This window comes from Pelecanus crispus, chromosome 4, assembly GCF_030463565.1.
Source record: "Pelecanus crispus isolate bPelCri1 chromosome 4, bPelCri1.pri, whole genome shotgun sequence".
Classification (NCBI taxonomy): domain Eukaryota; kingdom Metazoa; phylum Chordata; class Aves; order Pelecaniformes; family Pelecanidae; genus Pelecanus; species Pelecanus crispus.
In genome coordinates, this window is record NC_134646.1 from 73,399,507 (window position 1) to 73,412,746 (window position 13,240).

Here is a 13,240-nt window from a genome sequence, read left to right on the forward strand (position 1 = left end):
TCATCTTTGCTTCGCTTTTAGAAGGGAAGCACAACTAAACATCTTATTGATGACAATATTCATTGGCATCAGCAGGGGTTTCACCTGAGTATGGGCTGGAGGGTTGAACCCTCCATTGTGTGTTGTTATAGGCATCTCTTGGGTTACACACAGGTTACGTCAATTAGAGCTGATCTCAAAATCTCAGCAAGCCATTCATAGGAAAGGCTAAACTTAGGAAAAATATCAGCAATTTACAGCAGGGCTGGCTGCAGCGTGCCACTGAACTGAAGACGAGTTTTATCTAAGTTCCAGTCAGAAACCTGCATGAGGTTACTGGGACACATCAGCCTTGGCACCAGTCATGGTCGAAATCTAGCTAAGACCATAAGGAACCCCTTCTCTGGGAGAGGACGTGGATGCAAGGGAAACAGAATAGTATAAAATGTCCTTGAATATGATGTTAGCAATGGTAATCCATGATTGACTAAATACGGTGGATACAGGTGCATATTGCTTGCACTTCGACACTTTTTGCTGTCTTGTTGCCTCACATATCTACTTCTCCTGCAAGTCACAGAAAGTTGCAACACTTGCTGCTCCACCTCCCATGGTATCAGCACTGGTCCATGAACAACCCTTCCACAGCCTCTTAGCTTGGAGCACTGTGTACTCCTTTAGCTGGCCACGTGCAAGGTGGGCAAGGGTGATCAGCTTTACTTAGAGAGATTTTACACAGAGACTTTAGTGAAATCAGTGGGGACATTTATTATTCGGTAGGAACATAAGCAAGCGCTGAGGCCTTAAACCTCATCAGGACATGCACTACAGATTGAAACTTCATCTTGTGACGAGTGCATCAAGTAACAAGCAAAAGTAATCCCAAAGTATCTCTGTCCCAGTGGACAAGGCCACCATCTTCACGTGTTGCAAGATTAGAAACCTGCAAATGATTTTGCTGCTCATCTCTGTTCCATCTCTGTCATACCTACAAAAGCAGCAAGAAATTTATCCCAACTAACTCTCAGTGTCTGACTGCTTCACAAGCCAGTGGGCTCTCCTGGCTCCCGCTCCCGTAAAGGAAAATGAAGCTTCTCCCTTTTACCACATGTATAAACTTGCTTGTGAAAGAAATGGCAGCAAAGCAGAAAACAGACGCTGACCTCCTGTCAGGAAAGTGGTTCATTGCCAGCGGTCGCTCTCGGCACTTGTAAGAAGGAGATTCAGACTTGCTGTACAACCACCTCACCGCATCAGTTGTCTTCCCAAACAGCCACTGTCCCCTTTCCAAACCTGCCCAGCTTCCAGCAAAACGCAGCTCAGTTCCCCGCAGCGGCACCAGCTATGATGCTGAAAACCCTGACGCCCTGCTGAGGGCACCGACTGACAAACTTGCTGTGGCAGTTGAAGGAATCACTGCCCCAAACCCTTCTTTCTGTCCCTCTGCCAAAGGTTTCAGTCTCCACAGAAATGTGCCCAGAAGGACCTACTCTGAATGTAATCTAAGACACCAGATGGAAGTGGCTTAAACACTGTGGCCACTTTTCCTCCTGTAGAAAAAGTAAAGGAAAAGACATCACAGAATCATAGAAATGGTGGCTGGAAGTCCAACAACTTCTACTGACGCAGCTAAAGCATCTCCAGAGGTGCCAAGTCCAGTGCAATGTGAATTCACGAATGTTCATTGACAGACAAGTAAACTGAGAGGGGCCCAGTCCATTAAACTGCTACAGATGGAAAAATGTCACTTTGAGTATTAAGCAAATATTCAAGAGTAAGAAGGGATCCAAAGTCCCAGGCCTTGGTGTTTTAAAGCAGGACAAAAAGTGCTGTCTAAATCGGTCCAAATCTTGCGCCAGTAGCAGAATAATAACGTGAGATGTTGTTCCCATGCCCAGCACTCAGTAGGCTTTTCAAACACTTTTGGCAAGTCACACACCAACCTGTGTGTAGCTTCATATTGTTAAGCAAAGGTGGGTGGGAAAAAAGCACGGCCAGGGGAGATATGGAATAGATCCAAACCTAGATGAGGACTTTGGTTCCCCATTCCAGGTACTCACCATGTCTTGCATCTGGAGGACATGTCCCCCGTGGTGTCCAAAGTGAATGAACTGGCAGCTGGCAGCTGTCGCACTGCTGTTGTCTCACACCAGAACACCTCACATTACGCCAGCACTTTGCTCAGGCCAAACAGAAAGTTTCCTATCTTGACCCTTGGTAGTTAGCTCGAGACCAAAGTCTCACACAGCAAAAGTCCAGACAAATTAATTTTTCCTCTCTCAAAGTATTCTGCCATGTTCAGCTGAAGCCTACTCACTTCTCAGCTCTCTTCACGTCAATCAATTCAAAAGGCTACAACTAAAATTATTCTCTGTGCCCACTCCTCTGAGTTTCTCCAGCCTCTCTTCGTTTTTCTGCATCTGCTTCTTTTTCTTATTTTGTGCCAGCTCTTCTCTTTACTTGCTAAGCTCAAGATCCTTCCTCTGTAACACCTCATTTCTGAGCTCTCTGTCTCCCCATGCCTTACAGTCTGCCAGCTCAGGACCAGCAATTCCTTCCCCCATTCATATGCCAACCCTTGGACCATTCTCAGGAATATTACTCCCTTCTCTAAGAGATTCGGGCACCATTTGCCTCTCCCATGTCCCTCCTTGCATTTGCTTTGGTGACTAGCTATTCTCCCTTTGCTCAGTAGAGTTGTCTTCACACCTCCTCTTCACTGAGCTCACGCTGATTATGTTTTAATGGTTGCAATCGCTACTGGAACAAACAAGTCCTGTAACAGACATTTTACATGCCACATGCTTTTTTTAAACTGTGCTCTGTAAATACTGTAATTTTGAGTTCATCTGGGCTCAGGCCTTACTTGAAAAGCGCCAAGCACTACCAAAACACACAAGCCAAAATAATTTGCAACAGACCTTTCCCCATCGATTCCCTGTAATACGCTGCACAAGAGGAGTGTAACAGCAACGTTAAAAGCAATGGGGGGCGGGGGGTGTATCTTGGAAAATCTGGTCTGCATGAGAGCACGCCTGCACAACCAAAGCACAAAAGATTGCCACCTCATGCAGAAAAACACCTCAGCAATGGATGTGGTGGCTGACTGTACTACACAGCCTGTGAAATATACTGCTGCAGACGCATTCTTGGTCACCCGCACATTATGCACACCCTGCTCCATCCCCAGCTAACACTCCTGAACAGGGGAGTGAGACCCCCCAAGGACCTCAACACAGTGCAGAGGACGTGACCGAAGTGCTTACACTTACTGGTTCGGTGCATCTCTATTTTACATCACCCAGAGACTAGTCTGGTGCTTCAAATACAGCAGTCCTTCCCACAGCAGTTACAGTGAAAGGGCTTCAGTTTCTCCAGTCTGACTCCCAACTGAACAGCACCTTATACTGGAGCAATGCTGGTGCTCAGCTAACAAGAGCAAGCCTGGCTGCTGCATGGGATCCATGAAGGGCAGCAGGAGAGTCACAAACAGGATAAATTGCAAGAAGCATGACTTTTCAGGGGCTGAAATGAAAAAAAAAAGGCAGGTGAAATGAAATGAAAAAAAGCTGGTGCAGATTTGGTAAATGAGAGCAGGGAGACGCTCGGTGCCAAAGGGCACTCGTCTGCAACACAATGTCTCTACTGTCCTAGGTGCTTCCAGGAGAAAGGGGAGAAGTGAAGGTAGGAATAAAACTGCTTTGGGGGAAAGGGGTGAAGGGGGTATCAGTCAGGCACTGCTGATAGTCTGGAGGGGTCCGGAGGCGAGGCACAGTCGGACAAAGTGAGAGGAGGCAGTTATGCCCACGTGCACCAAGGGGAGTAACCCAGAAAGGACACCACAGGGTTCTCTTCCCAGGAGTGATACCTGCTCCCACGCTGATCAGAGCTGAAACCAGCCCCTGCCTCTTCCTTCACGAAGTTCCTGATGCCACAGACCTGACCCCAGGGGGAAGTTATGGCCAGATACTGACTGCAGGGAGTGCCTGTGGCTGGATGCTGTGGCAGGATGCTGGGTGCTGTTCTTGTGTGCTCAGGATGGCTCCTGGCCCCATGCAAGGAACACAGGCTTGGTACAGGAAAATCCACAGCAAAGTATCAGTGCGCAGGACACTGTCAAAAATCAGTTTCTCACTATTCCAATGAATCCATGAGCTGGTGTAGCTCCAAAGAACGGGGGGGGGGGGGGGGGGGATGCTAAGCACAGTAACAAATGACATTTTTATATGATTCCATCATTGCTGTTGTTGTTGCATAACTTTACAGGGCTCTCACATTTCCTCAGAGCCCTGAAGGCTTGAAGCTCCAATGTATTTCCTTAGTGGCAGGATGAAACATCTAATTTACCATACTAGAACGGGGCTTTCAGAAGATACACACAGACAAATCCGGTGGGCTCTTGTGGGACGGGCAGCATGTACAAGGTATGACACAGAGTGTCTGACTTGCTTTTGCTGGAGAAGGGGGGCCAGAAGTGTAAAACATTGAAGTAAAAAAAGGCAGTCCAAGTCTGGTGCCTGCCAACTTCACTAATGTTAATTTATGCCTTTGATTTGGTCACAAAACTCAACACTAGCATTAATGAATATTCATTTATAGCAGCTTCAACACACCCCATTTCAAAGAGAGCAGGCTGAGGTTTGGGCTTTCTTTTTCCCAGCAATCCTCTCACCAGCACAGAGAAGGAAATTTGTGGGAAGAAATTAAAACGAACTGTTGATTCCAAGGCAAACACTTGTAATTCTTCCAGTTTCTTCTTTTACAGAAATTGGAGAGCAAATCCCTCGCTATGGGTGGGAACCTGTTACACTCCAGCTGCAGATGAAGGTTGAGGCACACACAAAGCACCTGACACTCACCCAGAGAGCAGCCAGGGCCCCCCCCAGCCCAGAGGCACCCTGAGCAACTGCAAGGCACGCTTGCACCCTGTGCAAGGCACTGAGGACCGAGGCGAGAGGAGCCATCACCCAAAAAGCCACTGCAACACCCAGGCTCAGCTTTGGCCACCAGGCACTGCTGCCTGTTGACAGCGGAGAACTGTATAGATGCACCATTTTGGTATCATAAAACTCTGCTGCAGAAGGAGGCTGTTCCCCTCCTGACCAAATATTTGGGCTAAAGGATTTTTTTTTAAATAATGAGAAAGCCTCGAGGTGCTTACAAGCCTTGTAACACTGGCTCAAATAAAGCCTTTCACCATCAGGTTTGCTCAGAAAGCCGCCACACCCACCCGTCAGCCCACTCCCCTGCCACTGAAACTGGCCCTGCATCCCAGCGCGCTGACGGTGCCAGCTTTCCCGGGAAAGCTCCTCGAACCCCAGCCTCTTTGAGCTCCCCCTGCTCCCCCGCTCATCTCTGCCCCGGCTGCCACAGCAGCAGTGACCCAGCACCCACTGATCCGGCCCCCCGAGAGGAAGGCTGGCACCAGCCTGCAGACCCACACTGGCCCTGGGGAACATCTCTGTGTGACCAAACTCCGGGGGAGATTTCCCCTGAAAGCCCCCACCCCGCCAGCGCTGCCTGTTCTTTATCCCCAGCCCTGCCGATCCGGTGTCTCTAAGGGAAACAATATACCGAATCAAAGGATCCCAGATCCTTTCTTTGTGCCATGCAAAGCACGCTCTATTGTAGTCCTGCTCGGGGATGAAAGCGTCTAGAGGGAGACAGGCACAGATAGGAAGAGGATGGTTCTGATTAACTCTTTGACTCCTGATCCCCACCATGCCTGATGTATTAATAGCGCGCAGAGGTGTTGCTGCTGGCATCATGGCGCTCTTTCATTTTCCACGCTCCCCCCCCAGCTCCCGTCTCCCCCCTCCCACCTCTCCGCACCCCCAGCCCACCCTGGCCCACCGCCCCCTGCCCCCGCCGGGGGCTGCGCTGCCCCTGCCCGCTGCCGGGGCGCGGCGGCGGCGGGGGCACGTTGTGCTGCGGCTCGTCCCCTCCCTCTTTTGTTCTGCCTCGCCCGCCGGCCCAGCCGCCCCGGGCCCCGCTCCTCGGGAGGGCGGCACCGCCACCGCCGCCCCCGGGCCCCGGGCCCCGGCCCCCGGCCCCGCCAGCGCCGGGGCGAGCCTCCCCCGGCCCTCCCCACCCCGCCCCGACCCACCGCCGCCCGGCCCCGGGCTGGCGAGAGCGCACACGGCGCCGAGCCCCGGCTGTGCGGAGGGCGACGAAAGGGAAATAAAAAATAAAATAAAAAGAAATAAAATGAAATGAAATAAAAAAATGAAATAAAACAAAATAAAATTAAATAATAAAATAAAATAATAAAATAAAATATGAAATCACTCCCAGCCCGGAGCTGCAGCAGGAGGAGGAGAGGGCACCGGCGCCCGCACCCCCCCCGCCCCGGGGAACCGCGGCCGCGGCCCCGCCGCCCCCCGCGGGGCCCTGCGCGGCCGCGGCCGCTGCGCTCCCGCCTGACGCCCGTCCCCGCCCCGCTAACAAAGGAGCCGGGGCAGCGGCTCGCTGCGGGCCGGCTCCGCTTACCGTTATGTGCGGGATGCTCTTCTTGCCCTGGTACGACATGTCGGCTCTCGCTAGCGCCGGGCGCACGCAACACACCCCGAGGAGCGAGCCGAGCCCGACGGAAAAATATCGGCGGTAACAAGAGGAATAATAATTCAGAGCCCCGCCGGGTGATGGGGTGGGGTGGGGCGGGGGCGGCCCGGCAGAGCTGTGTAATGGAGGCAAAGTTTCCTCGCCCGGAGGAAGGGGAGCCAGGCGAACCCGGCACCTTTTTTCCCGGCTGCAATAAAACAGGGACGCGGCTCCCGGGGGGGTCGGCGAGCGCTGCCTCTCCCGGCGGCAGCAGCGCCCTCCCGGCTGCAGGTCGGCGCAGGATTCGCTCAGCTCAACCCAGGAAGCGTTTCCTTCCCTCCTGTCCCCCACCCCTACCCCTCGGCCCCCCTTCCCAGCCCATCAATCCAGCCGGAGCCTCCCTCCCTCCCTCCCGCACCGGCGCTGGCAAACGCCGCCCCCCCAGCTCCGCCGCCGCCCCGCTCGCACGCAGAGGTCAGCGGCGGGGTCCCACGCGTGGGCTCCCGCAGGGTGGGGACCGGGGGGGGTGACCCCCGGCTGCGGGTCCTGCGGCGCAGCACATGGCAGTGGCACTGCCTGCTCCGACCCCGCGGCACTGACCCCCATGGCACTGCCTGCTCCGTCCCCATGGTGCTGCCCCTGCTCTGTCCCCATGGCACTGCCCCTGCTCTGTCTCCCATGGCACTGCCTGCTCCGACCCCGCGGCACTGACCCCCATGGCACTGCCTGCTCCGTCCCCATGGCACTGCCCCTGCTCTGTCTCCCATGGCACTGCCTACTCCGACCCCGCGGCACTGACCCCCATGGCACTGCCTGCTCCGTCCCCATGGCACTGCCTCTGCTCTGTCTCCCATGGCACTGACCCCCATGGCACTGCCTGCTCCGTCCCCATGGTGCTGCCCCTGCTCTGTCCCCCTGGCACTGCCTGCTCCGTCCCCATGGCACTGCCCTGCTCTGTCCCCCATGGCACTGCCTGCTCTGTCCCCATGGCACAGCCCACTCTGTCCCCGCTGGCACTGCCAGCTCTGTCCCACCAATGGCTCTGACCCCCGCAGCACTGCCCTGCTCCTTGCCACCGTCCCAGTGACGCTCCCTGCCCTGCCCTGTCCCCAGGGAGGGCGTGGGGGCTGGCACAGCCCAGCACAGCCAGGCCAGGCCAGGTGGATGCTATGCCAGCAGCCGCTGGAGAGGAAAAGTGGCTAATTGGAACCTTTCCGTGTTTTCTGACTCACAGAGTGCCTCCCTCCACCCACGGTCCTTGATTAAGGTTCCATGAACAACTGCAGGGAGGGCAAAAGGCACTGCAAGGCTGCACCCAAGTTGATCCCAGGGGCTCGTAGCGCACACACCCCTGGGGCACACATGCAGATACAAGGCATTCCCCACCCAGGCCACAGCCCTGACACATCTCCCCTGAAATCACCATTCGGAGCTTGCAAAAAGCTCCGGCTGCCACTGCGCAGGGGTCAGGCACACGGCTGCTGCTTACGGTGCGCCCTACCAAGCCAGTGACCAAACATTGCCTACTTTACCCCCAACCTCCTCCTCCCCCCCAAGCCCAGTCCAGAGCCAGGCAACTTTGGCAGCACAGTGAGATCCAGAGCGGTAGTGCGCAATGTGCTCGCTACCGTGAGCCCCAGGCCGAACTAGGAAGCAGGGAAGACTGGGAGGATGCATCAGGGATGTCCCAGAAGATGAGGGACATTCAGGGTGTGCCATGCCCTCCCGCTGCCCCACGGTCCTGATGGAAAAGACAGAGGGGTTCAGGTGAGCTGGAAAGGAAAAGACTGCACTGCAGCTGGCAGCCTCTGAAGGCAACCCTGCAGTCATTGCAGTGAAGCGGCACCATCGCAGGCGCAGCGTCCCACCAAGCCCTGCCTGCTCGCTCCAGTGTCCCACCGCAGCAGGCACCCACCAGGTGCCACGGGAGGCCGTCTGGCACCCGCACCCAGCCCCCAGACCAGAGAGGACCAGCGCCCCATTCATGCTCAAATTGAGGAGGGGGAGAAGAGAGTGGAAACTCTCAGTTTAGCCTGTGGATAGAGCAGAGCATGGACAAGCCATACAGCCTCCAGGCTGGGTGCTAAGGGAAAGGGTGCATCTATGCAAGGACATGGCTGCAAGGCCGCATTTCTTCCTAAGGGGAGATCAATGACGGCCCGGTTCCCAGCGGAGCCAGCCCCCCGGGTCTGCCTCCAGCCTGCGTGCCACAGACAGGGTTCAGATGGAGGAGCACAGCTGCCAGGGGCTAGCCAGCCCCACCGGCCTCACTTTTTCCTTAAGTCCACAGTATGAGCCCAGGTTGCAGCCCCAGGCGAAGGTTTGGGCAGACCCTCCCGCCTTCCGCGCTCCCTGCCGGGGAGACAATGAAGGCGCATGGGGAGCCGGGGGGCAGCCGGGGGCAGGGCCGGGGCTGTGCCCGGGACGGGCTCCGCGGAGTTCTGCCGGCGAGCCCAGAAGTGCGGCGGGGGCTGCTTTGTTCCGGGGGGCGGCGGGGAGGCGCCGAGGGGGCCCGGGCTGCCCTCCAGCCCACCCGGCACGGGCAGCGTTTTACCGGCAGGAAGGGAAACGGAGAAAACTCATCGCCATGACTTACAAAGGAAAACGATTTCTGGGGTCGTGTCCCCCCCCCCCCACACACACACACACTAAGCTCAGGCAAGTGAGATAGTTTGGGGGCAGCCAGGCTCTTCCGACAGCATCACCGTGCCGGGGAGGAGGGGTCCGTGCCTCCCCGACCTTCCGTGCCGAAACTGCCCCGGCGAGCGGGGCTCTGCGGCACGGCATGGCTCGGCACGGCTCGGCTCGGCTCTGCACGGCTCGGCTCGGCTCGCCCGGCGAGCGGGGGCGGCGGCGGCTCGCCCCCCGGCCCGGTGCCCGCTCCGGCCCCGCTCACCTGCCCATTGTCCTGGCCCTGCAGCAGCTCCTTCCCCACGGGGTATCTGATCTCCACGCCCGGGGTCTTGTCCTCCCGGTCTCCCGGGGAGCTGATGACGGAGCCGGAGACCTCGCTGATGTCGCTGGCGGTCTCGCTGTAGTTGTCCCCTCCGTCCAGCATGTCGTGCCGGCTGCCGCTCCGCGGGGTCCGGGACCCCTTCTTCCCCACGCTGTAGGCGTCGAAGTCGATGGTTTTGTTCTCGTAGGCCCCCTCCACGGAGGCGAACATCCCCCCGTATTTCTGCCGCGGTGTCTGCGCTGTCGTACCCGGCCTAGCTAGATACACAGGCAGGTCATCTTCTTTATTCCAGTTCCTCTTTCTCTCGGCCATTCTCGCTGTCCGGATCTCTCCCTCCCTCTCTCTCTCGCTCTCGCTCTCTGCCTCCCACTTCTCTGCACCTCCTGCTACCGGGATAGGCTGCTAGTGACCATAAAAATGAATGGATGGATGCAGCAGTGGCGGAGCTGGGTTGGCTGGTGGGATCTTTCCCTTAGGGAGATGCAGACGTTAACCTCCCCCCCCACCCCACCCCCCGGGGAAAAACAAAAGGGGGGGAGAAAAAAAAAAAAGGAAGAAAAATAAGAGAGAAAGAGGGAGAAAGAAATAAATCCAAGCGGGATTTTAAAATAGCCGTGTTAGTAAAGAGCACGTGAAAATAAAGTACAAAGAGCGGAGAGGAGAGGGTGGCAGAGGCGGGTGATTGGAAAGCCCTTGACGAATAGGAAGAGCAGCAGCGATTCCCAGAGCAAGGCCCGCAGTGCACACGCTCCCCCGGTGTAAGGAACGGCCGGGGGGGCGGCAGGGGCGGAGGGAGCGCGGCCCAAGCCGGTGCCCGCAGGGTCCCCCCCGGCGGGCGGGCGGCAGTCACCTGCTGCTACGGGGCTGGGGGGGCGGTAAGAAAAAACGAGGGGGGGGGGGAAAAGCGAAGCCCAGAATCTCCCCAGCCCCCCCGAGCGAGCCGGCGGGAGTTTCGCCCACTTTGCCCGCTCGCACTCCCCCGCCTCCCTCCGCAGGAGGAGGCTGCGGCGGCGCCCGGGCGGGGGCGGGCGGGGGCGGGCGGGGGCGCGGCAGCCGCCGTGCGGGGAGGGGGCGGGCAGCCCCGCGCCGCCCCCGCCGCTCGGGCTCGGTCGGCGGCCGCAGGGGGGGCGGCGGGGAGAGGAGGAGGGGTGGCCGGGGTGGGGGGAGGAAGCACGACCAGCCCCAGGCCCCCGGGGCAGGGGGGCTGGCGCTGCCCTCTCCCTGCCGCAGCAGCTGGTGCCGGGGGGCGGGGGGGGGCGGCCCCGCTCCGCTCCGCTCCGCTCCGCTCCGCTCCGCCGCGGCGGCGCGGCGAGGGCGGCCGATCCCGCAGGCAGCGGGCACGGCGGCCGCCGGCCCTGACACGGAAGTGATGGCGCCGGCGCTGCCGGCTCCGCCGCGGGGACGGGGCGCCGGCGGGCGGCGGCTCCGGGGCCCGCGCTGCCCAGCCCGCCCAGCCCGCGGCGCCCCGCCCGCCGCCCCGCCGAGCCCCGCGGAGGGCGGGGAGCCGGCGCGGCCCGGAGCTGTCCCTTCAGCACCGGGCGGCAGCCCCCGCCCGGCAGCCCCGGCCGGCTCCGGCCAACGAGAGGCCGCCGCGGGACCCTGAGGCGGGGGGCTTCGCTTCGCTGCGAGGGGCGCCAGTTCCCAACATCGAGGAGGGTTTCCTAAAGCGGGAGGGGTGGGGGGTGTGCTACCCTCGACTCTGCGCAGCCCACTTCGGAAAGTCTATCTTTACACCTGTACCTGTCGTACAATGCCTGCGGCAACCATCCGCTGAAACCACGAAACCTTGGACGCTCCTCTCCCGCACATGCAGCCCGCCTCAGACAGTTCTGACAGGCCTCGGACGCACCCGCGTTACATAAGGAACATTCTGTATCCCTCTGAAATGATATATTGGAACAAACTGCCCTGAGATTGATTAGACGTCTAAGCAAATTTGAAGCAGTGGATTATTCGCAAGACCTGTTTACTGCTCATGTACAACACGGTTACGCCACTTGAATACAAGCCCAGCCACGCAGCGCTATTGCCTGTGGCCTGGTGGTCCCAGCACGAGAAAAATCCCAAGTGATAAATTGATCAGGAAAAGGGGGAGGTTAAAGACAGAGGTCCCTGGGATTTCGTCAGAAGCAAGGCCAGGTAACCACCTTTCTCCTTAACAACCACCCCTGGACCAAAACCGTGTCAACAGCAGTGATGTAACATACTTGAGCATTGCCAGAACACATCAAAGGAAAACATTTTTCTTTTCTGCATTTGTTATAATGCACTGGTACCTCCTGTCTTGAACACTGTGTTGTTTGCATGGGGGGAGTTAGGGAATTAGTCAAAAGCTCACTGATCGCTGGTTATTAACACACTGGTTTTAGTAGTTGCAGCATCATGACTGACATTTCTGAGCATATATTGCCCAGGATTCCACAACTCACTTAATAAACTTGCTACCACATTAGCACTAATACCATATGGAGGTTTCACTGGTGTGTGGAAAACTAAACATAGCTTATAGGACATTGCTTTGTTGCTTCCTTAAATTCTTTTCTTGTACATAGACAGATATTGATTTTTTTTGTTCCTAATGGTAACATTAAGATTTATTGATCGTGTTGGGGAAAAAAAAAAGTCAATTTGTTCCTCCACAAGACACCAAACCCTGATAATTAGTGAAACGTGCAGGTGGTACACGGAGTGTGATGTGTGAGCTGCATGTCTTCATAAGTATTGGAAAAATTATTCATTTAATGAGAAACTTCTTTCCAATCAAGAGATTAATTTGAACCTCCAAAAAAAATTTCTGATGGCCCCACAGTAGGTCCAATGTGTTGTATATAGTGTATGTGTCTGCTAAATGAAGAGCATCTTTTACCTAATGTCCATAAAGCTAAGAAAGATGGAGTCTGTTTACACTTGGGATCTAGTTAGATAACATTGTTCAGGTTTCTAGAACTTCTCGGTTTTTTGAAATAACAAAGAATAATGCTTTTTTTTTCAGTATTAAACTAGGATGTTCATCTTAATGCTAATACATAAGGAGACCACAAGACTCAGGGAATATGTCAAATCAATGCTTTAGAAAACAGCGTTAAACTTTCAAGTTAGAAATAAGCATAAAACCGTATCAGAGTCTTTCTTTGCTTTTAAATAGATTATTTTCATATTGTAGCCCTTAGTTTATAAAAAACTGTGTTCTAAGTCAACAGATGCATGCCGTTCTTCTGTTCTCTAAGAGATAAAATTGCAGTTTAGGTGCTACAGAAGCAGATCCAGTTACAGTCCGATACCCTGTCACCCTGCTAGTTTACCTACAAACACGTATGCAATTTTGGAGAAATATATTTCTTTGGTATGTTCCCTTGCAGACACTGCATCTCATCCTGTCTTGACATAGCTTGATGAAAAGAAGACAGAACTTGATTGAAAGTGCACCCTCTTCCTATAGGACCTTTAATCTTTATACTGGTATAGCATCAATGACAAATTAATTATATTCCAAATAGACTAGATGAGAGAGAGCAGAAAACCTAGAGACACGCTTGCTTCACACAACAAAAGCCTTCAACAAAAGTCCAACAAGAAAGATATCATTTACCAGCTTGGCTCCAGTTGTAGCTGGAACTCTTCTTGCAACAGCGTGAACAGCAAGAGCTGGAAGATGATTTCCCTGGTGCAGGGGCTCAGAGAACATGCAGTGTACATTTTGCACCTATTTTTGCTAGTGTGCGTTTTACAACAGAATCATCAGACAAAAAAGGCATAAACAGCCCA

At 55.5% G+C, this 13,240-nt stretch overlaps 1 protein-coding gene across 2 annotated transcripts in view; it reads right to left on the reverse strand.

Moving 5' to 3' along the window:
* Nucleotides 1-9,787, reverse strand: part of CRMP1 (collapsin response mediator protein 1) — a 51,923-nt gene extending 42,136 nt beyond the window's left edge. Inside the window, exons 1-2 of one of the 2 annotated variants that reach the window (XM_075708693.1) lie at nt 9,438-9,787; nt 5,554-5,578 (exon numbers count right to left, since the gene is read on the reverse strand). In XM_075708693.1, coding sequence (XP_075564808.1) covers nt 5,554-5,578; nt 9,438-9,787 — 375 coding nt within the window. Of the gene's footprint in view, nt 1-5,553; nt 5,579-9,415 lie in introns of both variants that reach the window. The other variant, XM_075708694.1, reaches the window with a different exon arrangement.
* Between the last annotated feature and the right edge of the window lie 3,453 nt (nt 9,788-13,240).